The following is a 25,576-nucleotide window of genomic DNA, read 5'->3' as shown; positions in this document are numbered from 1 at the left end:
AATCCTCGTCCCCAGTGAGGTCACCAAATTATAAGCGTGTTTTTATTTTTCCATACGTCAAATGAGCTCGTATTTGACTACCTCATCATAAAAGTTTTATTGAAAACGTTTTGAAGTCGCCAACAAGTCTTTAAAGGCACTAATAAACCTAACCGGATATAGGAAATCTTAGGGATAACTTAGGGACTTATTCAATGATGATTTTCCCGTCTTGATTTTATAAATGGTTAATGAACCAAAGCTCTAGTTGGGGTTGAGGGTACGAACATGGTCGGTGACCATATCGGCCATTACTGGCCTCTATTTAATACTGATTCATGTCAATTTTTTATGCAGAAGAATAACCATAAAATATTTTTATGCACCCCAAAAATAAGTTAGTTTAGGTTGGTTCAGGAAACACATAAAAGATTTTTTTAGTGGTATGTTAATTATGCAATCAATTTACAGGGAACCTAGCAGGTTGCTTAAATTATGTGATTGATGTTAAAAAAGTTCTTTAGCTCTTTGATTAGCAGAAATAACATGTAGGGTGATGAAAGCATTAAAACAAGACAATCATATAGCATGCATATGTACGTAAAATAAATAGAAAAGAAATAAAAGGCTTAGAATGTACAAAGGAACGATTTTTATGTTAAAGATCTAAATCATCAAAGAAACCGTCAGTAACTTTAATATAATAATAAATTTATTCAAGGACACTCATGATCATACTGTGGCTTGGGTCTGAGATGTTGACAACCTTATGGAAGGGCAATCGTGAAGCCTGAAGATTGAAACGTATGTATGAATGTCTGGATGTGTTTGTTTAGATGTGTTTTTGTCTGAAAATATGTGTTTTGTATAGAGGTTTTGTAAGTGTTCGTAAAAGTGTCGAAGTATATATGAAAGTTGTATGAAAAAACCGTATAAAAATGCGTGGGAAATCAAGACCTATTTATAGAAAAATAAAATATGTGCATCACACAGAGATTGCGCTAGGCGCATGTCTCTACATGACACACAATTACATGTGTCAGGCGCACATTGGTGCATGACGCAACATGCCCAATCAGCTACATACACGTGGTACAGCCTTTAAAAAAGATAGGAAAAAAACATGTGCGTCACGCAGGGGAGTGTGCCAATCGCACGACTCTGTGTGGCGCATAGTGCCACGTGTTAGGTGCAGATTGGTGCGCCTGACACAGTTGGACAATGGTGTGTGACAGGTGTCCCGCCTTACTTTTTAACACGTTTTGACAACTTTTTTTATAAAACGCGTTTTAACGATTTTATTTTATCTTTTAAGTCCTTAAATGCGATTTTAATTAATAAAATATTTTTGAAAATATTTTTTATTAAAATGAAATGATTAATTATCAGAATTAATTAATTATTGGGCTTTTCAAAGAATTGGGCTCAAAACTTTATTCATGGGCTCAAAATAAAATTAATCATCAGGAAGAATTAATGGGGTTTACAATAGAATGAAAATAAACTTTAATACTTTAAAAATAGTTTTGTGTTGGCTTTTCACATTACTCTCCCCTTAGGTCGGACCAATTAAGACCGAGGTATGTTTCATCATCGGATCATTAAATGGGAACACACGATTCGTTGTCTACATGAAACATTTTGGAAGCTACCATTCTTGCAGAAAAGTAAAGTGTTTGCTTAGAACATGTTGAATGGCGCTTTCCCCACTGGGCAACGACTACTTAAAAAACATATTTCTGTGGATCCTACCTGTACTATTTGCTCGACGGAAGTTGAAATCCCGAAAGCATTTGTTTCATGATTGTGGGATTACTCGCCGAATTTGAAAAGCTTTAGCTTTAGGCATCAATGTGGAGCATCAGGATTTGCTTCCTATTCATACTTCAGTCCGAAATGTTCTTAATTTGTTTTTCTCTAATGCAGGTGATAACAACCATCAAGGTGCTACTCTTTTTTATTATTGTTTTATGGAGTTTGTGATGCCATAGAAACAATGTGTTCTTCCGACAACAAAAGGTTAATACTATTCAAGTTCTCAAATTTATTGCGAAAAATAGCAAACATTATTGGAGAAAAGTGGAGCAGTTGACTGCTACATCTTCTTTAAGATCTTCACGAGTCACTATCAAACAAGAAGTGGGGGGCCGTTGGATCTTAGATCCTTGGCTGCTATTGTCAAAATTCATGGTGCATGGAAATGTTTAAAAAAGCGAGGTACATGGCGTGTCGGAATTGGCTAGAGTCTTTGGTGGAATTCTCAATTATATAAGGGTGCATCTATTGTTGCTACAACGTATCCAATACATATAGTGATATAGAGCTTCATGTTATTTGGACAATCTTTACTATCGAAATCTCATCATTCCCACGAATAATTTTGTAGCTATCCAGATGCTACAAGCCCCAAGTCATAACCGGCCGGACTACCGCCATACTGCACAAGCAATTCTACTAGACAAGACGGCGCAACATCAACTTATTTCTGTGGTAAAAGTTTCTAGAGTTACGATTCAAAAGGATGATAATTTTGCTACTAGGGCAAGAGAAGAGCGTTGATGTTGTTTGTTTTGTTTTTATTGTTTTGAAGAAAAGAAAAAACTGGTCGATGCAACAACAATATGAGTAGAGTAGATTCCAACTGTCCATTTATAATTTAATAAGACCACATTTTTGTAACTTGACCAAATAAAAAAAGACCTTATCATGAACTAAGAGTTAAAATATTACATCATCGTTGAGCAACCTTTTGTCCCAACCTCATCGAACTAATGTCTGACCTACTGTTCACATCGTTAATCCTTAATTCCTTATCATTCTTTAAACTTTAAATCACACACTTGCACTCCAAATAAACTTTTCAAAAAGAATCGTTCCAAAATTTGAAATAACTATTCCATGTCTCTATCCACAAAATCAAGAACAGTAGTAATATACTATTCCACACTCACTATTCTCTGTTTGTCTTCTTCCTCAAAACTGCTATTATTTCCCCCCTTAAACTTGGGCCATTCATCTTTAATTTATCCTTTCCCATAGCTAAAAAGATCTGAATGAAAACATGTTGTTAGCGAAAAAAATACCAAAACAGATCTACACACTCAAGACTTAATTTTCTCTCTTCCTCTCTCCTCATTCACATAAACATTAAACCAAACAAACCCTTTTCAATTCACACTCCATTAATCTCAAAAATACCCACCAAAAAAAAAAAAAAACACAGAAACTATGAACAAAAACAATGGTGGGAAAGCGGTAGATTTCGCGGTACAAGTTATAAAAGGAAGATGGTTTACAGTATTTGCCTCCTTTCTAATTATGGCAGGTGCCGGTGCAACATATCTCTTTGCAATATATTCCAAAGAGATTAAATCATCATTAGGATATAATCAATCAACCCTTAATCTTTTGGGTTTCTTCAAAGATTTGGGTGCTAATGTGGGTGTTTTCTCTGGACTAATAGCCGAAGTAATACCCACTTGGGCAGTTTTATTAATTGGTTCAGCCATGAATTTTGCAGGTTATTTCATGATTTGGCTTGCTGTTACTTACAAAATCTCGCGCCCAAAAGTGTGGCATATGTGTTTGTACATTATGATGGGTGCGAATTCGCAGAACTTTGCGAATACTGGTGCGTTGGTTACTTGTGTGAAGAACTTCCCAGAAAGTAGGGGAGTTATGTTGGGTTTGTTAAAGGGTTATGTGGGATTGAGTGGTGCGGTGATGACACAGATTTATTTGGCAATTTATGGTAATGATTCTAAATCTTTGATTTTGTTGATTGGTTGGTTACCTGCTGCAATTTCTGTGGTTTTTGTGTATACAATTAGGACGTTAAAAGTGTGTAGGCAAGAGAATGAGATTAAGGTTTTTTACCATTTTTTGTATGTGTCAATTGGGTTGGCTTTATTTCTTATGATGATGACCATTTTGGAGAGAACTATGGTTTTCAGTAGAGGGGCATATGCTGCTAGTGCTTCTGTTGTTTGTGCTATGTTATTTTTGCCTTTGTTGATTGCAATTAAGGAAGAGTACTACTTGTTGATTCGAAGCCGGGGGGCTGGAATCGAAACTGGTGTTGATGTTGATGTTGATGATGATCCTCCTCGTCCTCTTCCTTGTCCGTCTTCAAATGGTGATAAATTTGTTGATAGCGAGAAAGAGCTGCTGGATTTTATTGATGGTGGTAGTAATGAGAAGAAGAAGAAGGATAAGTCATGTTTTCTTACCATATGTAACAAGCCAGAAAGAGGGGATGACTATACTATATTGCAAGCAATTTTTAGCATTGATATGGGAATTTTGTTCTTAGCTACATTGTGTGGATTGGGTGCAAGTTTAACCGCTGTTGATAATTTGGGACAAATTGGGGAGTCATTGGGGTACCCAACTAAGACAATTAGCTCATTTGTGTCACTAGTGAGCATTTGGAACTATTTTGGCAGAGTTTTTGCTGGGTTTGTCTCAGAAACGCTCTTAGCTAAGTGGAAATTCCCACGGCCGTTAATGATGACACTTATCCTGCTCCTCGCGTGCGTGGGCCACCTCCTCATCGCGTTCCCTATCCCAGGTTCTGTGTATGTGGCATCAGTGATCATCGGGTTCTCGTTTGGGGCTCAGTTGCCCCTGTTGTTCGCAATCATTTCCGAGTTGTTTGGGCTCAAGTACTACTCCACATTGTTCAATTGTGGGCAGTTGGCTAGCCCACTTGGGTCTTATATACTCAATGTTAAGGTTACTGGGATGTTATATGATAAAGAGGCTCTTAAGGAGTTGGCTAAGAGGGGTTTAAAAAGGTCAGATGTTAAGGAATTAACTTGCCTTGGAACACGTTGTTATAGGTTATCTTTTATAATTTTGGCAGGCGTTACCTTATTTGGTGCATTGATTTCTTTTATATTGGTGATTAGAACTCGGGAGTTTTATAAAGGAGATATATATAAGAAGTTTAGAGAGCAAGCAGAGGCAGCTCAGAAAGCTGATAAGCAGAAGGCCCTTGTGCCTGTTAAGCCTACTGCCCAGACAACAGACTGAAGACATGTTATATTTATCTTCGAGGTAGCCAAATGACTCGTCATCTGATTAGTGACGCGCATGAATGGATTAGACGTAATCTCCATTATACTTGTCTACTATCTAGCATGACTGAAAACATATGTGATTGTTTAATCTCATTGTAATAGTTAGTTTACGGCATATTTGATTATGATTTTTACTAGCTTATAGATTAGTTGTGCAAAAAATGTATCAAGAAGAAGAACCTTTACGAAGTTGTGATTGGATTAATTTATAGAAGTAAATGTATACATTCATGTGGTTTTTGCCGCATGCAAGTGTGTGATCGTCTCTAGTTAAAGTTCAAAAAGCAACTCCCACAATCAACGGCATGTGCATTTTTATGTGAGGCCTGGACAATATGACAAAGTTTGCACTTTTTGAAGAAAACAAAACACCTTAATTATTAGTCCAAAAGTGCATGCTACTTTTGAGGATATGTGACGCATGCAAGATTTTCGTCCAAGATAATAAGGAAATTGAATAAGTTTTCATATCGTTAATTTAAGGACATGATCTAATTTTTACTAATAGGTAAGGTTGTTAAAACTTACATTTAGTTTGAGGTATTTAACAATAAGTTTTGAAACTTAAGGTTTTCAAAAATAAGAAAACTCAACATTACGGGCCTGTTCTCTTCGGCATAAAACAGTTGAACTGAACTGGACTGAACTTATTGGAGCTGAACTGAACTGAACTGAACTTATTGGAGTTGAACTGAACTGAACTGAACTGAACTGAACTGAACTGAATTGAATTGAATTGAATTGGATTGCTAAATTAAATTGAATTATATTTAATGTAATAAATATATAAATAATATTTTAAACAATAATAATATGAATATTAAATAATAATTATAATGATAAGTAATAATAATGAATAATAATAATAATAGTATTTTGGATATTTTTAAATGATAGTTATAAATAAATAATATTAATAATCATAAATTAATAATAATAATAATTAATGATAATAATGATAATTAATAATAATTATTTTATATTATTTGTATTAATATATTAACACTTGATGATGATATATAATAACAATAATATCTAAGAAGTAAATTAATATTCCTATTTTAATAATTATATTTAATAATATAAAAATATTTAGTAATAAAAATAATGATTGGGTTGGACCGCGAAAATTACATCATAAAACGTCTTGACGCGATTTGATTGGTTTATGGGCTAAAAAAAGTGGGTTTATTTGTGCTTTGACCTAAACCATGTTCCTCCTAATAATAATAGTAATAATAATGAGTAAAGGTATAATAAAAAAAATAATATATAGAAACAATAATAATAATAATAATAATAATACTTAATAGTAATGATATATATTTAAATAATAATAATAAGAGTAATTAGTAAAATAAATTATACCAACATAATAATAATATTTAACAAAATGATTATAAAAGAATGGAGCTGAACTGAACTGGACTGAACTGAACTAAACTGAACTGAACTGAACTTATTGGAGCTGAACTGAACTGAACTGGAAATAAGCTGGGGAGAACAGGCCCTACGTCTTTTTTATGTAGTTAACTTGTTATATTATAGCATTTAATTTCAAATTATTAGAGTTGTCAATTTGGTTAATAAACTGTTGGTTGAACTGAAACAACTGAAATTTAAACTGAATAAAGCTGAACTGGGAGTAACTGTAACTTAAATCAACTAAAAAATGATGAACTGAAACTGAAATAAACTATAAATAAAAAATGAAAACTGAACTGCATCTGAACTGAAACAAATTGTAATTGAAAATAAATATGAAAAACTGAAAAGTTGATCGATCAACTGAACTGAATTGAATATGTAGCTGAATTGATTTGAAGTGAAACTGAAACTGATCTGAACTGAAATCAATTTAAACTAAAATGATTTTAAATTGATTTTAACTGCACCCGAACCAAATTCACATATTACCCAACTTTATGATAGTACTCCAATTCACATATAAATTTTGTCATGATAATTTTTTTTTAGTACTTGAACTTATGGCATAACTTAATTTCTTGATATTTTTCAACTATTTCAAGTTCACTGCTTTTATACATCAAACACAATTTAAATGTTACTCAACTTTGTGATATACTCTCACTAGGGGTGCGAGTCGATCGCAAGCACACCTCTTCTCGACTCGACTCGTAAACTTTCCGATCCTACTCGGCTCATGTTCATTAAGATCATTAAACTTTTGCTTGACTCGTGCTCGTTAAGATTTTTTTCAACTCAAGCTCGAGCTAGGTTTGCTCCAGAAACTTGACTCGAGCTCAGTTTACTAAGCAAAGCTCGATTCGAACCTAGTTTGCTCAAAAAACTCGACTTGAGCTCAACTCGATTGCTTAGTAATAAATTAATTTACAATGTAAACATTCTTTTTAGCGTTATTTTCTTATATGCTTCTTAAAGAAAATAAAAATTGCTTTACGATTTTAATTCCTTAATTATTGTCCATATTCCAGCCCATCATCTAACTAGGACTATATGGCTTCGGAATTGCTGACCCCGTAAGTGATATCTTTATGCTGCTCTACACTCCTTTTTATAGTATTTCATCCCTCATACGATTTATCACACACCGATGTGGGACTCTAGGAACATGACCAATTTACTACAAAACTTTCAACATTTCTCCATTCCATCTTAGTCTTCATTATGTTCAATGTGGGAGTCTATGAGTAATATAATGTCATGGATTGTTGTAGAGTAGTGCATTAAATTTTCCCTTTTTTTCTTTTTAGAGGATCTTCATGCATGTTTAAAGATGAGTGTTAGTATAAACCAAGTAACAAATTACAATACTTACTTGAAAAAGCAAGAAACAAAGAAAAATGAAAATAAAGCTATAATCTTGCCGCCCAACTGAAAGAACTAAAAAGCAAAAATTACAAATGAAAATCGAAAATCATGCAAAGAGATAATTAACTTTGACCAAGAGCTCGAAGCTCGACGAGCTCAATGATGGCTTGGCTCGAGCTCGAAAAGATCAAAGCCAAGCTCGGCCGGTGAACTTGAATTTCAAAAATAAAAAGAAAATTTAACTTAACTTACATCCACTGGGCCTTTATTTAGCAAAAGCCCAATAAAATCTTGTCAAAATAATAAGAAGTATAGTATAATTGTCAAGCTAATCCTTATTAAATATGTAAGGCCCAACAATCATACATTACACTCGTACATATACAAGCCCCTTTTGATACACAGGTGCCTTGTTACTCTTGCTTCCTCTCCAATTCTCAATTGTGGGACTTCTAAAATCCCAATTGAAGATGAGTGTTAGGACGATACTACCGTCTTCATTCATAGGAAGCCCACGAGATATGCACTAGAGGTACCAAGATGCCATGGCCTTGGTACAGAAATTTGGCAAGCATGACATATTTCTGACAATGACATGCAATCCATCTTAGTCGAAAATACAATCTAAACTATTGCATGGACAAGTTCCAAATGATCGGCCAGATCTAATGACAATGGTATTTTATGCTAAATTTGAAGAGTTAAAATAAGACGTTCTAGAAATGGGAATCCTTGAAAAGGTGGTTGCTTATGTATATGTAGTTGAATTCCAAAAGAGCGGTCTTCCGCATGTTCATATGTTGTTGATCCTCGAACAAACTAACAAGTTAACCAGTCCGGATGACTATGATATAATTGTCAGAATAGCAATTTTAGATGAACAACAAGAACCAGAATTATACAATATAGTTCTTAAACACATGATCCATAGTCAATGTGGTGTTCACAACAGGGATTCTCCATGCATGAAACAAGGGAGTTGTAAGAAAGGATTCCCAAAGTCATTTACTAATGCAACAATGCAGAAATGACTCATATCCTCCATATCGCCGCCGACAAGATCGTCCACCTGTACTATTGCGTCAAAATTCTCGGATAAAAGTAGACAACCGATGGGTAGTTTCCTACAATCCATTTTTGCTCTTAAAGTAGAGATATACAGCAGCACTAAGTGTGTCAAATATCTTTATAAATATAGACATAAGGGTTCAAATAGAGTATCCATGAAAGTTAAGAATGGTGATGAGATTGCACAATATGTGGATGCGAGATGGATTTGTGCACCCGAAGCTTTTTGGAAAATCTACAAATTCTCTTTAACTCGAATGTATCCATTTGTAGATTGGTAGCAAGTGCATTTGCCAAACATGCATCAAGTGAGATTCGAAGAGAATTGCCTGATTTCAAACGTATTAGAAGACTCGAGAAACTCACGAACGATGATGACTCATTTCTTTAAGATGAATGAAGTTGATCCAGGTGCAAGAAGATATCTTTATAGAGAATTTCCAAAGCACTACAGGTGGCTTAAGTCCAGGTGTGAGTGGCAGATAAGGAGAAATAAAAAGCGAGTTATTGGTCGATTGTACATAGCTTCTCCACTTGAAGGAGAGAGATATTTTACCTGAGATTATTGCTCAACCACATGCGAGGTCCCCAGTCATCTGAACATCTGAGAACTGTCAATGGTGTCACACAAACGACCTTCAAAGCTGCTGCGGAAGCCCTTGGTCTAATTGAGAGTGATGAAAGCATCCGTCAGTGTCTTCTAGAAGCATCTTTTGTGAGAATGCCATCATCATTACAAAGATTATTCACAACCATCTTGGTATACTGCCAACCCACTGGATTACGTGTCCTATGGGACGAGTTCTTCACGTACATGGTTGAGGATTATCTATCTTCAAGCACAACAACTAACAATGTTGTTCTCACTTACAAGCTTCTGCAGGACTTAGTCGTTTATTACTGCCGCTGAAAAAAAAGAATTTATGACTTCATTGAGTTGTCAAGTTTACTTGAAAGTACTGAGAACATCGACGATCTTCCCGCAATCATGGAGCGGTACTTTTCTGTGCTAGTTCTAGAAGATGACTTAGCGTGTGTTGACACTCTTAATAGCGATCAACGACATATTATGGATGTTGTTTTCGTTGATGGTCCAGGAGGTATCGACAAAACATTCTTATACAGAGCACTCTTAGAAACCGTAAAAGGAAGAGGTGAAATTATTGTTCCCAACGCAACATCCGAAATTGCAATGACGTTGTTGCATTAGGGAAGAACATCGCACTCAACGTTTTAGCTCCAATTGCAACCTGATAGCAAATCAACTTGCTAATTCACCAAGTGTTCCAAAACTGCCACTTTACTAAACCCTGCCATAATTATATGAGATAAGGCTCCAATGACACACATATATCATTTTGAAGCCTTTGATCGTTCATTGAAAGACTTAATGGAAAACTACTTACCATTTGGAGGAAAAAATATTGTGTTTAGTGGTGATTTCAAACAACTATTACTAGTGGTTCGGAACGGAATAAGAGCTCAAGTGATTGATGCGTCATTTGTCAAGTCCACTATTTGGAGACACGTCAGTATTTTTCATTTGAGAGAAAATATGAGATCAGGAGATGACAACGCATTTGCTACTCGATTGCTCTCAATCGGCAACGGAGATGAACCTACCGTGTCAGATCACATGAAACTGCTAAACCATATGGTAATACCATCAACTGATGATGTCTCGATTGAAATGTTGATTGACCAGGTTTTTCCAAATTTAAGTCAACATGTGGGAGAAGGAAATTATATGGTTGAAAGGGCCATCACACCCCTCAATGAAGATGCTGAGAAGATAAATGCTTAGGTTGTTGAGAAATTTCTCGGAGAAGGAAAAACATACTATTCGATTTATTCTGTTCTCGAAGATAGAAGTAATTTGTATCAGCAAGAGTTTTTGAATTCAATTTCAGCTTCGAGATTGCCTCCTCATGCTCTCACTATGAAACTTGGGGTCTCTTAATGCTTTTGAGAAACATCGATCCTAAGAATGGACTTTGCAATGGAACACGGTTGCTTTGTCGTGGACTGAAGGACCATTTTATAGATGCTAAAATTTTAACAGGGCATTCTAGGGGAAACAGAGTTTTCCCGCCCAAAATCCCGTTGAAGAGTGATGAAGATATAAAGTTGCCATTTGAGTTGGTTAGAAAGCAGTTTCCTCTGAAGGTTAGTTTTGCCTTGACAATAAACAAGTCTTAGGGGTAAACTACACCCTATATTGGATATACCTACCAGATCATGTATTCAGCTACAAGCAACTCTATGTGGCATTATCACGCGGAACCTCAGAGAACACAACAAAGGTAATGGTAAAAAAATTTACAAAGAATATCGTATATAAAGAAGTTTTTAATTTCCTTCTGAATAGTCGTATTCAATGTACAATCTTGAAATATCACTTTGTAATAAGAGCATAATGTAACTGATTGCAATATAGTCATGATTCTACCTAATTTATGTACTTTACTATTATGAGTTACTTCCTAAGAATCTCATGCTCATATTGTGATCGTATAGTCTTCAATGAATTGCCTCATTACGATTATGATCTTATTTTGATACCTAACATATTGTAATATGATGTAGATGTACATATATCATGTTACTCATTTTTAAATTATATTAACTATATTTCTATGTCTAACATTATCTTCAGGATGAAGTGCTATTATCCACCCTTTATGCATTTATATCCTTACGGGTTACGAGGATATAATGTTAGTGCTCGATTGGTTCGTAACTACAATGTATTCAATTACAATCACTGCAGAACAACTAAGCAGATATGGAAAATGCTTTTTATTGATGTCAAGGTAAAAGAAATTTTAGATTAATGTAGTGTAAATTTATTTCACAATGGTACATGACATTCTTATCAACTTTCATTTTGTTTTTAATGATAGGGTGAGTGCGCACAATGCACTATATTCTCGCCCATGTTGAAAACTTCATAGGAAGGTTTCATGAGGGATTTATTTATGTACTCCTTAGGGTACAAGTAGTACATGCCAATGAGAATAATAAAATCGTTCCAAATTGGAAAAAAATGACAATAGCATCAGGAAAAAATTGTGATACGCGAGAGCATGATGACGTTGCAATTTCCACATTCTTCTACAATTTAGTTGCTTTGAACCGGTTCCATGTTCATGCCAATCATATGGATATGGTGTTCGGTACTTTTACTACCCCTCTATCTAGATTAAATTAATATTATGCTTAGATTGAATGAAACTAACTTTAATTATACTATTTTGGATGTGTTAAGATTCAATTTGATTAATTCTATATGTTTCACCAATTGAGTTAGTTGGAGGAAACTCGGTTAAAAGAGATTTGGCGATAGTGGATAAAACGTAAGTCTATTCTAATTAAATAATTTTAATTTGCATACTATCTCTATATTCATTTAAGACAAAATGTTCCCTACACTATTGAATTTCATACTCGCAGTTGGACGATTATAGTTAACCATTTGGAATGAATTTGTTATATATTTGAAGATGGATATCTTAACACCGAAGCTGATTTTTGTTTAATTCTTTTTGCATGTAGTCTACATTATGTAAAGAGCTTTCGTGGTACACTATTGAACTATATATGAATTATCAACATTTGCATTTCATTTTCATATTTGTAAGTGTCATATTAATATGTGATAATATTTTGGTTTTTCTACATTATACCCCTGTGTTTTTTCAGTTTCTACGTTAGACCCCAAGCTTTTAAAAATTTCACGTGATACCCTCAAACTTACCTTTTTTGACGCACAATGCTCCTACCACTAATATACGTCATTGATTTCGTCTACTTTTTATAATCTAGTGAAACGAATCTAATTAGTGAATAATCCCTCTAAGGGTTAAACTATGTATAAGTCAAATTAGGTCCAATGAATTTAAAAAATTAATGAAATTAATGAAATATAATCCATAATTTGGGCATCGTGCATTAAAAAAAGCAAGTAAGCTTGAGGGCATCGTATGGAATTTTTGAAAAGTTGGGGCACAACATAGAAACGGAAGAAACACAAGGGTATAACATAGAAAAACCCTAATATTTTTATCTCAATCTTAAACATAGGGCGGACATATCTTACAACAGGATTTAACTCAAGGATTTATGTAACCAAAAATATGAAGAAGCTAGAGAGCTTACTTATGTGGAGTCCCTACAAAATTTATTCGGAAACAGGCTTAGAGAGAGTGGACACCAAGAGCTAAAGGTTTCACAATAGGACGAATCTACCACGTCTCATCTGGATGTGGAGAGAAGTTCTATCTTAGAACTTTACTGAATTTTGTAATAGGTGCGACATCCTGTGAAGACATTAGAATGATTGATGGTGTAGTGTATCCTACATTCAATGAAGCTTGCTAAGCAAGGGGGTTACTTGATGATGACAAGGAATATATTGACGCAATAACAGAAGCAAGTTATAGAGAATCAGGACACTACCTAAGACATTTGTTCACCATGTTACTATTATATGGTAGTATGTCGAAGCCGGAGGAAGTTTGGCAGAAGACTAGGCTGTTATTGTCTAATGACATTCTTTACAAGCAGCGTGCTATTCAAAAAAATAAAGGTAAACAACTAAGATAACATTGTTGAGTCAGAAGTGAGATATGTTTTTAGCAACGTGCATACTTTTAATAGGTTACTGTATTTTTTTTATATGTTTTCACAGATCTCCAGTTAACTGACAATCAAATTGAAGCTTTTGCATTGGCTAAGATTGAAACATGCTCCAAAGTAATGGTAGCAGCTTGGATAGATTTAGTGAAATGCCTTTTCTAGATGAACTAATCATGTTTGAAGGACAAAACAAGCTCATAGCAGATGAGCTTTCTTATGACATTGAGGAAATGACCTTGGAACATGAAAAATTGTATAAACGTTTAGCTGATGAGCAACCGCGTATTTATCGGGAAGCATTGGATGTTGTGTCGGCTACGGAGGGACGGGTAAAACATATGTTTGGAAGACCTTATCTTTCAAAACCTTAGTCTTACGAATCTGGATCCTCTAGATTTTAAATTAAATTCTACAAGGTAGAGTTGTATATTGATAAGTCATTTTTATATATAGTTTTTAGGTGCAGTTAGGTTGCATTTTAGAGCATTTAGTTTCATATTTAGGTTCATTATTGCATTATATTCTTAAGTTATGTTTTTCTACTCCTATTCGGTATGTTTTAGTGTTTTTGATGAATTTCAGACATTGATGATGTATTTGGAGTATGATTAGCTAAACTTGAGGATTAGGAGCACTTGGAAAGGATTTACAATGCATAAGGATCGTATGGATATATCATAGTACGAGTTTGAGCAAAAAACGAAGCGGAAAATCATTAGAAGAAATGTGAAAAAGAGTCACGTCTACTCTTCTGATCATAACTTTTGATGTGCTTCTTAAAATCGAGTAATTCCAGCAGATTTGGAAACTAGACTTGAACATATTTCCAACGATAGGTGGCACGCCCCGAGGAGACTTCTATTCAAGAAGTTATGCCTTTTTGAAGTTGGACTGTTTCTGCTGGAATTTGTCACGCGTACGCGCGGATCACTAATCCGCCTATTAATGATTTAATTAAGACTTTTCTTATCTTGTAAAATTACTTTCCTAGTCATATTAGGTGAATATTATTTAGATAGGTTTTTCATTCTTCTCTTCCCTCTCACGTTATTTTAGGTTTTAGGTTTTAGTTTTCTCTCCTCTCTTTCTCTCTAGTTTTTAGTGTAAACCCTAGTTTTTATTCTTTTTCATTAATTCATGAGTTTCATTAGTTTTTTTCCTTGATTTCTTTGATTATGCTTTTCTTGGTAGATTTAGATTTCATTATTTATTTCATGATAGAGTAGTTTCTTTTATCTATGGTTAAGTTGAACCCTAGTATGATTTAATCCATGATTGTTTCTTTAAATTCTCATATTAATTGTTAATTGTTCTTGCTTAATTGATTGCGCATATTTCAATACTAGACTAAGGATAACTAGTATTGTTCTAATTCCATTGTCTTGATCACAACGGGAGTTGGATTTTGATGGATTTGAGTATTTCAATTAAGGACATGAAGTTCTCCACGGGAGTAGGTAGAATGGATTGTTAGGATGTTAAAGTACCGTGTTTAATGTCTTTAATTTGCATGATTCCACGGGAGTAGGCTTGAATGCATATAAGAGAAGCCATAGATACTCGGGAGAGGTCTATGGTACTTTATAGGGTGGACTTTTCATTGTGAACATTTAATTGATTAATTTGGGGTTGGAATTATTTTGTAATACTTCGTGCGAGTGGAGATACTTAACTGTAGAGTCTTTTATTTATATATTGATTAGTATAGTTACTTCGACGATCATTGATATTAATCTCCATTAGTCTTACCATTATTTAAGGGCTAATCATAGAGCAACTTTCTCTCTGTGGGATCGACTCTGACTTACCCTACTACATAGTTAGGAGGATTAGTTAGGTTATTTATTTTTGTTAGGTGCGCGACACGCTTATCATATATGAACCATACATTTTAATATCAAGAGTGTGTATTGGTGAAAGGGGAGAAATAAGGTGGTGGATTTTGATGAGAAAAAATAGTGTGGGTTTTGGAAAGATAATATATGAGTTATTGAGTTTTTATTCAATGTTGATATTGCTCAAACTCTATATTGTAGAGTTCTTTTAGAATTCTAGAGGATCCAAGCACCAGCTTTACTCAACTGAACCAAAACTATTTAGTATTCCAACAAAAAAATATTAAGGAAATTTTGTTGTTACAACAAAAATTAAAATCTATAGCAATATGATGAAAAATTAGAGTATTATTTTACAAAAACAACCTTAAAATGTTATAGAGAGCTCCACCAAAGCATGACATGTCATTATTTTTCATTTTGATTTTTTTTAAAAAAAATAGTGTTTAATATTTTTTTTTTTTTTTTTTGAGGGGAAAAATAAGCTATGGTAGATCAAGGGACAAAGGGTCCATTAAAATATAAGGAACCACTTCCTGGGGATAGTGGTTCTCCCAAATCTGTTCGATCCCAAAAGGGATTAGCTTTGCTAAGTGGTGAGCCACATAGTTCCAATCCCACTTAACATGGGATCATATAATGGATCTAAAATAGACACAACATGACAAAATATTATGAAGGATAAGATCAAGCTCCGTAAGAAATATCGGATGCTTTGACAAACGATTAATCACATATATCCGACTCAATAACCACTGCATGAAGACCAAATTTACGCCCATACGCACACACATCTCCACTGCCTTGGCGTCAGCGATCTCAGCAGTCCAGAATGCACGAAGCTGGCGGGAAGCCGCAAAAAGCACACTACCATCCGACCAACGCCCAACCACGCCAAGACCAATCCAGCCTTCCACCGATAACGAAGCATCCACATTTATTTTTAGCATACCAGCAGGGGGCAGTCCAATAGTCGGGGCTTGAGGGAGCACGACATACCTGCGGTTGATAGAGACACGCAACATATTTGTTATGGTCTTCAGCAAGTCGACCCACACGAGCCAAATTAAAAGAATGTTGTGAGGAGTGGATTTCTCATTGAAAACCAAGGAATTTCGTTCACTCCATATTACCCACGCAAGAAAGGCTCCCTTTGTTCGGATTTCGCATCAAAATTCTTCCAATTTACTACTGCATCACTTGTGGGCAAGCTCATGATGTCATGCAAGAACATTTCACAACCATTGTCATACCATAAGTCTCTCACATAAGGACACAAAAATATCGCATGCACTGTCGATTCAGCATGGCCACACCTACGGGGACAATCATCATTGTCGAGCATATGTCGCCACTTGAGCAAACTGCGAGTAGGGAGAGAATAAGTGTACAATCGCCATAGAAAATAGCGCACTTTCGGGATGACATCCATACTCCAAATACTTACCCATGCGTGATGAAAGTATTCGAGATTACCACCCTTGCCAGGCATGTAAGCCATCTTCACCGAATAGCAAGCATTCTTAGTAAAAGCCCAAGTTAACTTATCCCTCAAGGGCATACTACTTAGGGGGAAGCTAAGAATGCACCGAACATATCTTTCATTAAAAAGTTCATCAATCAACTCCACATTCCACTCCATCCTGTCAAAATCAATAAGCTCACTTACATAAGTGTACTCATCATTCCTCGTGCTAGTGATGTAACACCCACTTTCATCCACCACCCAAGGATCATCCCAAATGTTCATTTGGGTACCATTACCAACCCTCCACACCAAACCCTCTTTGAGTAACGCTTTGGAACTCCATATACTACTCCATGAGTAACTAGTTGAACACCCAAGAGGAGCATCCAAAAAATCGCAACTAGACTGATACTTTGCTTTTAACACATGCACGAGGAGAGAATCAGGCTCACGAACTAATCTCCATGCTTGTTTGGCCAAAAGAGCATCATTGAAGACACTCAATCTTTAAAACCCATGCCCCCAAGCATTTTAGAGTGCACATCGAATCCCAATTTAGCCAATGAATTTTCCAACGAGTGTCCGAGGAACCCCACCAAAATCGAGCCATAGCTGAGTGGATCTTCTGAATGATGGAAGAAGGGAGTTTGTAAACTCCCATAAGATAAGTGGGGAGAGCTTGAATTACAGATTTCAACAAGATTTCTTTCCCTGCTCGAGACAATAACTTTTCCTTCCAACCTTGGAGTTTCTTCCAAATTCTATCTAGAAGAGAATCAAAGATAGACTTCTTTGACCTACCCAAGATAAAGGGGATACCAAGATACTTCGCATGTTGCTCAACCTGCCGCATATTCAAAACATTTTTCAACTCTTCTCTAGTAGTAGAACTGACTCCTTTGCTGAAAGAAACCTCCGACTTCTCATAGTTAATTTTCTGCTCGGATGCTAGCTCATATTTGTTGAGAGTATCAACTATAGTCAGGTATTCCTGCCGAGAGGCTGTAGTAAAGAGTAAACTGTCATTTGCAAAGAAAAAGTGAGACATTTCTGGACCACTGCGACTGGCTTTTGCCCCATGAGTCAGTTTAGCCTGAGCTTTCTTCTGGATCATTTTAGAAAAAACATCAGCAATCAAGATAAAAAGATAAGGAGAGAGAGGGTCACATAGATATAATTACATATGAGGTGTTTTTAATAAGTGAAGATTACACTATGATTTTGAATAAACAACCTAAATTATTCAACTATGTAAATTGAATATAGCTTTTTGCTACATAATTCGCAATCTTATATTTGTTTACCATCGAGAATGTTTGAAATATGTTTCGAACTAAGTTCCATATACAATATAATTTTACAACTTATGAAAATATATTTATTTAGATGAAAAATAACGTAATATTTTTTTATTTATTTTAAATACATATAAAATTAACTATAAAAATAGCGTATTATATGTAATAATTACAATTATGATTTTCGAAAATCATACTTATAAAAATTGAGTTATATAAAGATAAAAAATACAAACATATAGTTTTGAACCTATAGCATACCATGATGACATTAATAAGAAATACAAACATAATTATGATTTTCAAAAAATTTCAAAACTAAAATATATAATAACTCGTGCAACGCACGGGCTTCAGAACTAGTAGTAGTATGAATAATAAAATAATAGACAATAATACAAGTATAATACTATACATTGTGGTACTTCAACAAAATTTATATTAATAACATAATTAATCAGCTAATAGTAATATAAATAATAAAATATTAGACAATAATACAAATATTTAATATAAAATAATAGAGAATAATACAAGTATAACTCTAATGAACAAGTGTTGTAACTCTAATCCAATCGTGTGGTTGAGATTCATTCTCATTTCTCATGTAAGGAGCATTCTCATGTGATCTTGCCCACAATAATCATTTAGGAGACATATTATTTACGTCCAATTATCTCAAAAGTTATGGCCCACATACTTGGTAGCTCATGTGGCTCGCCAAACTAGCTCGAGCAAAAGTGCAATACTGCTACTGCTAATAGTCCCTCCTTCATTTGCTTGCTCCATACACATCAAAGATCCAAACTAACCATCTAATACACACTCCAGTGACTCGTAAAACACAATATTCTCGTAGAAGTAAGAAGTGTAGCTGATAGTACTCTTCCGTTTATAGAGGGCAAGGACATATTATTTTACGTTTCTTTTCTTGCTTGAAATTGCTTGTATGGACAACTAAATTTTTGTTTGAACTTGCCGCCTACATGGACTTTGTATGAAACAAAATTATTTAAAGACAACATAATATTTCTCTTTTTAAAATAATTAAGTGGACATGTATATATATTAGTACTCATTAATCTAATAATGGTAATAATAATCTGTTCTACTTTCAGTTACATTATATTATCAAAAAAACTCTTAAAATTTTTATAACCTCTCCCTAATTAACACCATTACACTATTTAATTGCATCTGATTATATTCTACTTTTCAGTTAAGTTGTTTTATGCCGAAGAGAACATACCCTTGATATATATAACAATTTAAATTCCTTAAAAGTATATAAGAGTCTTGTAAGGGACACCATCTTCCTCCCCTTTAAGTTATATAATAGAAATTATTGTGTTTTTTCAATCAACTAAGGGCCTGTTCTCCCCAGCTTATTTTCAGTTCAGTTCAGTTCAGTTCAGTTCAGCTCCCATCAGTTCAGTTCTGTTCTGTTCAGTTCAGCTCTCATCAGTTCAGTTCAGTTCAGTTCATCTCCATTCTTTTATAACCATTTTGTTAAATATTATTATTATGTTGGTATAATTTATTTTACTAATTACTCTTATTATTATTATTATTATTATTATTGTTATTATTATCATTATTATTATCATTATTATTATTATTTAAAATATATCATTACTATTAAGTATTATTATTATTATTATTATTATTATTATTATTATTATTATTATTATTATTATTATTATTATTATTGTTGTTGTTGTTTCTATATATTATTTTGTTTATTATAACTTTACTCATTGTTATTACTATTATTATTAGGAGGAACATGGTTTAGGTCAAAACACAAATAAACCCACTTTTTTTAGCCCATAAACCAATCAAATCGCATCAAGACGGTTTATGATGTAATTTTCGCGGTCTAACCCAATCATTATTTTTATTACTAAATATTTTTATATTATTAAATCTAATTATTAAAATAGTAATATTAATTTACTTCTTAGATATTATTGTTATTATATATCATCATCAAGTATTAATATATTAATACAAATAATATAAAATAATTATTATTAATTATCATTATTATCATTAATTATTATTATTATTAATTTATGATTATTTATATTATTTATTTATAACTATCATTTAAAAATATCCAAAATACTATTATTATTATTCATTATTATTACTTATCATTATAATTATTATTTAATATTCATATTATTATTGTTTAAAATATTATTTATATATTTATTACATCCAGTTTAATTCAATTTAATTTAATTCAATTCAATTCAATTCAATTCAATTCAATTCAATTCAATTCAATTCAATTCAATTCAGTTCAGTTCAATTCAGTTCAGTTCAGTTCAGTTCAGTTCAGTTCAGCTCCAATAAGTTCAGTTCAGCTCCAATAAGTTCAATTCAGTTCAGTTCAGCTGTTTTATACCGAAGAGAACAGGCCCTAAATCATTGTAATTTAGTTACTAAGTCTGTTACTCTTCAACAAAATCAATATGATTTAGTTACTAAATTTGTAACTCTTGGTCATTATATGAACCGAATCATTGTGGTTATCAGTTACCCAATTTGTGACTCTTGGTTATGTAAATTGTATCATTTTGATTTAGTTAATGAATTTGTGACTCTTCGTTTATATGAGGAGATCAATGGTTGGCATTATCCGGATCATTGTGTTCTTCTAGTCAACTGAATCAATATGATTTAGTTACTAAATTTTTTACTCTTCCACCGAATCATTGTGATTTAATTACAAAACGAGTTCGTGAAGAGAACGATGCCCTAGATCATTTACTAATGTGAATTTGAAGTGTTGAATCAAACACTTTAGAAAAGTGAAAAAAAAAGTTATAGACATTGACTTAATAATTGTGATCGTGAAATAACCTTCTAGTTCTTTTAAATTTCTACATAGTAAATTATAATATTAATTTTTAATCAGTATAACCCTAGATTTCAAGAGAGTTAATATAATAAAATAATAAACAATAATATAAATGTTATGTCCTAAAAATTTCCTAAGCTGAACCTGCAGGTTATGCATCTGTCCCAGCTAGAGATTGTCAGGTAGCAGCTACAGCAAGCAGAGACAAAGGGAGCTGAATAAATTCGGTTGAAAGAACATTGGATACTGATCGAGACCAAGTCAAAATAAGTGACGTTAAGCCAAAGAAATAGGAGGAAGTGGTTAGCCAGCAGAAGAAGAGATCTCCCTAGATTCTAGGAGTTGTGGCACCTTCATAGGGAAGTTAGTTATGCAACGTTCAAATAAGGAGTAACGTTATACAATTGTATTAGTATAAATAGAAGGGAATAACACTCTGTAAAACATAAGTCTTTACATTGCTCTTACTTACATTCTTTCTCTCTTCTACATTTACAATATTCTCAAGTGTATTTAGTACAAGCTCTAAGCTGCTAGCTGCTAGCTATAAGTTGTAATCTTCTCAAATAGTGGATTGGTGGACTCAATTCCACCCGCGGTTTTTACCCTCTTCCTGGGGTTTTCCGCGTCACCATTTCTTGGTGTCTTTGCCTTTTCTTTGCATTCTCTTTTAATTCCGTAGCTAGCATTTTTGTTGTTTGTAGCTGCATCTCCATTAGCTGTAGATCCTCAGCTAAGTTCTGCCTGATCAGAATTTGGCATAAACAGTTTGGCGCCCACCGTGGGGCTCTACAGCTAAACTCTCATCAAAATCCCAAAAAAAGAAACACTTCAACCAACTTTGAAATGGCTGACGATTCTGCTGAACAATGAAAGCGCTTTGCTGAAGGCTCAAAGGACCTTCACCGCACTCAATCTGAGGCCCAGCAGACCATTGACAGCCTCAGAAAGGAATTGGATTCTGTCAAAAGTAGCAAAAGCCCAAACAGCGTATCCGGAACGTAATCCAAGATGCTTGATCTCGAAGATTCCGAGGCCAGTGAAGGTGAAGATGGAGCAGCTAGGTCCGACGATGAAGCAGATGAAGCTGATCCCGCAGCAAGGAAAATGGCGCTCCTAGAATCTCAGAACAGGAAAATACTTCGCATGCTGACGAAGCTGCCTGGAGCACCTACCCCTGTGGCTGAAGAATCTCCTGATGGCTACGCTCAATCCCCCTTCGTGGAAGAAATCGCAAGAGCCAGGATTCCCAAAAAGATCAACGTGACCCAGCCTCACAAGCTGTATGATGGAGCTGCGGATCCCTATGACCATGTGGCTCAATATAAACAGAAGATGTGGACTCTGTCCATTCCTGAGCATCTGCTGAAGCCACCATGTGCAAGTCCTTCGGGGCCACCCTATCTGGACCGCTTTACAATGGCTGATAAGTCTTAAGCCAGGTAGCATCCAAAATTTTGCTGCTTTAATTAACAAGTTTTATATGCAGTTTGCAAGCAGCAGGTCCTAGAGAAGCACACCGCGACTTGTACCGCATCACCCAGAAAGCCAATGAAGCTGTGAGGCAGTACCTGGATCGATTCAACAAGGAAATGATCTCTGTCAAGAACCTGGATGTTCCCACAGCTATCGAAGCATTCAGGAGAGGACTAACCTATAAATCTAGATTGTATTATGAATTGACCAGGTACCCATGTGGCACATTCGAAGAGGTCAGGGCCAGAGCTATGGCTGAGATACGTGTCGAGGAGGACGAGGCGTCCAGGTACGTGAGCGAGCCTAGCTACGATCGGAAATCCCAGAACCAGAAGAAGATGATTGGCGCCATCAGCCATATCAGAAGCGCGAAAGTAATAACGTAGCCAGCAAGGCCACAGGTAAATCATCTAACAACGATTACCCTTCCATTGCTTCCTACTGTTTTAACGTGGATGCAGGAGGCGTAGTAAACGCACTAGAAAAGCTGGGAACCACAGTTAGGTGGCCTCGCAAAAGCGACAGACCAGACAGCGAGAAGGACACCACCAAGTGGTGTAGCTACCATGGCGACCATGGCCATCGAACAGAAGAATGCAATGCTCTCAAAAAAGGGTGGCATGGCTGCTCAAGAAGGGCTATCTCGAGCACTTGATGGGGGAAGGGGCAGCAAGAAGATAAAGCTGGCCCCAGCCAGCAACAGCCTCATCCGCCACCTGAGCCCCTACACGATAAGGTAATCAATTCTATCTCTGGAGGTTCAGAAATATGTGGACTAACATACTCTGCAGCCAAGAGATTTGCTCGAGAAGGTTCCAAAACTGCACCTAGCCCGCTGAGGAGTGCTGAAGAGAAAAAGCTCAGAAGCATGACCATCAGCTTCGACGAAGAAGATGGAGATGAGGAAGCTGATAATCATGACGGCCTCGTCGTACTTCACCGTCAGCAATTGCCTCATGAAGCGAGTCTTGATAGACAATGGCAGCTCAGCTAATATCATTTTCAAAATGCTCTAGAAAGCATGGGGCTGCAGGAAGCTGATATCCTCAGGAAAGCAACCGTTCTGTTCGGGTTCAATGGCGAGCCAGCTACAACGCTCGGAGAGATCGTATTGCCCACTATGCAAAAGGAGTCAACCTCCAAACCAGGTTCAATGTGGTAGATTGTCCCTCAGCATACAACATCATAATGGGGACACCATGGATCCACAAAATGCGAGCTGTACCTTCACCTATCACCAGACTATTAAGTTCCCTACCAAGTGGGGAGTCAAGAAATCAGGGGCGATCGCAAGCTGGCTAGGGAATGCTATAGCATATCTCTAAAAGCAAAAAAGGAATCTATCTAGCAATTACAGCAAGGTCCAGCGCCAGCCAAGCCAAAGATCAAGATGTAGATGAAGTGGCGTTGGACCCAGCAAAGCCAGAGCAGACCGTGCAGATTGGGGCATCCCTGCCAGCTGAGGAGAAGCAGCGGATTATTGAATTCTTAAAGAAAAATGTAAGCTGTTTTGCGTGGAGCCATGAAGATTGGTAGGCATTGAGCCTGACATCATCACCCATAAGCTAAACGTCGATCCAACTCAAAGCCCGTGAAGCAGAAAAGAAGGAAGTTTGCTCCAGAAAGAAATTGATAGTCAACGAGGAGGTGGACAAGCTACTCAAAGCTGGCAAAATCCGAGAAGTCAAATATCCCGACTGGCTAGCTAACGTGGTGGTTGTTGGAAAGAAAAATGGCAAATGGCGGGTGTGCATCGATTTTACAGATCTCAATAAGGCTGCCCAAAGATCCATTCCCGCTGCCACATATTGATGCATTGGTGGACGCTACAGCTGGCCATGAAAGGCTAACGTTCCTAGATGCGTACTCAGGTTACAATCAGATACTAATGGATCCTGCAGACCAAGAAAAGACCGCCTTCATGACTGAAAGAGGCATCTATTGCTACAAGGTAATGCCCTTTGGGCTAAAAAATGCGGGTGCCACCTACCAGCGGCTAGTCAACAAGATGTTCGAGAAGCAGCTGGGGGACACGATGGAAGTCTATATAGATGACATGCTGGTCAAAACAAAGAAAGCAGAGGATCATGTGGACCACCTGCAGGAAACCTTTGAAGTCTTAAAGAAGTATGGGATGAACTCAATCCTAGCAAGTGTTCCTTCGGTGTCCCAGCAGGCAAGTTTTTGGGTACATAGTCACCCAGCGAGGAATAGAAGCCAATCCCAGCCAAGTGCAAGCACTAATCAAATCATCCTCAGCGCGAAACCTGAAAGAGGTCCAGAAGCTGACAGGAAGGGTAGCTGCGTGAACAGATTCATATCCAGATCATCCGACAAGTGCCACTGTTTTACAACGTGCTAAAAAAGAATAAAGGATTCAACTGGACAGATGAGCATGAAGCTGCATTGCAGGATCTGAAGGCCTACCTGGCTCAACCTCCCCTATTCAAAGCCATCCAGGAGAGACTCTCCAGCTGTATCTAGCTGTTAGCAGCAAAGCGGTAAGTGCGGTACTAGCCAGGGAAGCTGAAAATCAACAACTCCCAGTTTATTACGTTAGCAAATCCTTGCTGGATGCTGAAACCAGGTACACATCACTTGAAAAGTTAGTGTTAGCTTTATATATGGCATCTCGTAAGTTGAGGCACTATTTTGAGTCTCACCCCATTCATGTTATGACTAATTACCCCATCAAAGCAGTATTACGAAAACCTGAGCATTCAGGGAGAATGGCCAAATGGGCCATATCCCTGAGTGCACATGACATTAGGTATCTACCCAGGACAGCTATAAAATCGCAAGCCCTAGCTGACTTTGTGGCAGACTTTAGCCCTGACTTAGCGCTACCGCTGAGGAAGAAGGCGCCACTTAACAAAGTAGGTAAATCAGGCTCATGGCAGCTGTATGTGGATGGATCTTCAAACTTCAGAGGGCTGGTCTAGGTATAGTGCTAAAGTCGCCACAAGGGGACATGATAGTACGCGCTATCTGCTGCGATTTTAAAGCTACCAACAATGAAGCTGAATATGAGGCCTTAATCGCAGGTATGATACTAGCACATGATTTAAAAG

General features: G+C 35.9%; 3 protein-coding genes across 3 annotated transcripts; 2 read left to right on the top strand and 1 right to left on the bottom strand.

Moving 5' to 3' along the window:
- Positions 1–2,746: 2,746 nt before the first annotated feature.
- On the top strand, positions 2,747–5,312 carry LOC104902902 (hypothetical protein). The gene has a single exon (XM_010690838.4). It carries the CDS (start codon positions 3,208–3,210, stop codon positions 5,011–5,013), a length of 1,806 nt encoding a protein of 601 aa, XP_010689140.2. The 5' UTR covers positions 2,747–3,207; the 3' UTR covers positions 5,014–5,312.
- A 4,597-nt stretch (positions 5,313–9,909) lies between these two features.
- On the top strand, positions 9,910–10,725 carry LOC125493796 (uncharacterized). The gene is made up of 2 exons (XM_048637319.1): positions 9,910–10,021; positions 10,286–10,725. The coding sequence occupies exons 1-2, from the start codon at positions 9,910–9,912 to the stop codon at positions 10,723–10,725; spliced, it is 552 nt and encodes a 183-aa protein (XP_048493276.1).
- Positions 10,726–17,349: 6,624 nt separating this feature from the next.
- Positions 17,350–17,976, bottom strand: LOC125493797 (uncharacterized). Its single transcript, XM_048637320.1, has one exon. The coding sequence runs from the start codon at positions 17,974–17,976 to the stop codon at positions 17,350–17,352; it is 627 nt and encodes a 208-aa protein (XP_048493277.1).
- Positions 17,977–25,576: the final 7,600 nt, after the last annotated feature.

This window comes from Beta vulgaris, chromosome 9 (assembly GCF_026745355.1).
Source record: "Beta vulgaris subsp. vulgaris cultivar EL10 chromosome 9, EL10.2, whole genome shotgun sequence".
Taxonomy (NCBI): domain Eukaryota; kingdom Viridiplantae; phylum Streptophyta; class Magnoliopsida; order Caryophyllales; family Amaranthaceae; genus Beta; species Beta vulgaris.
The sequence above is the reverse complement of the archived record's forward strand: the minus strand, read 5'-3'. Positions and strand labels throughout refer to the sequence as shown.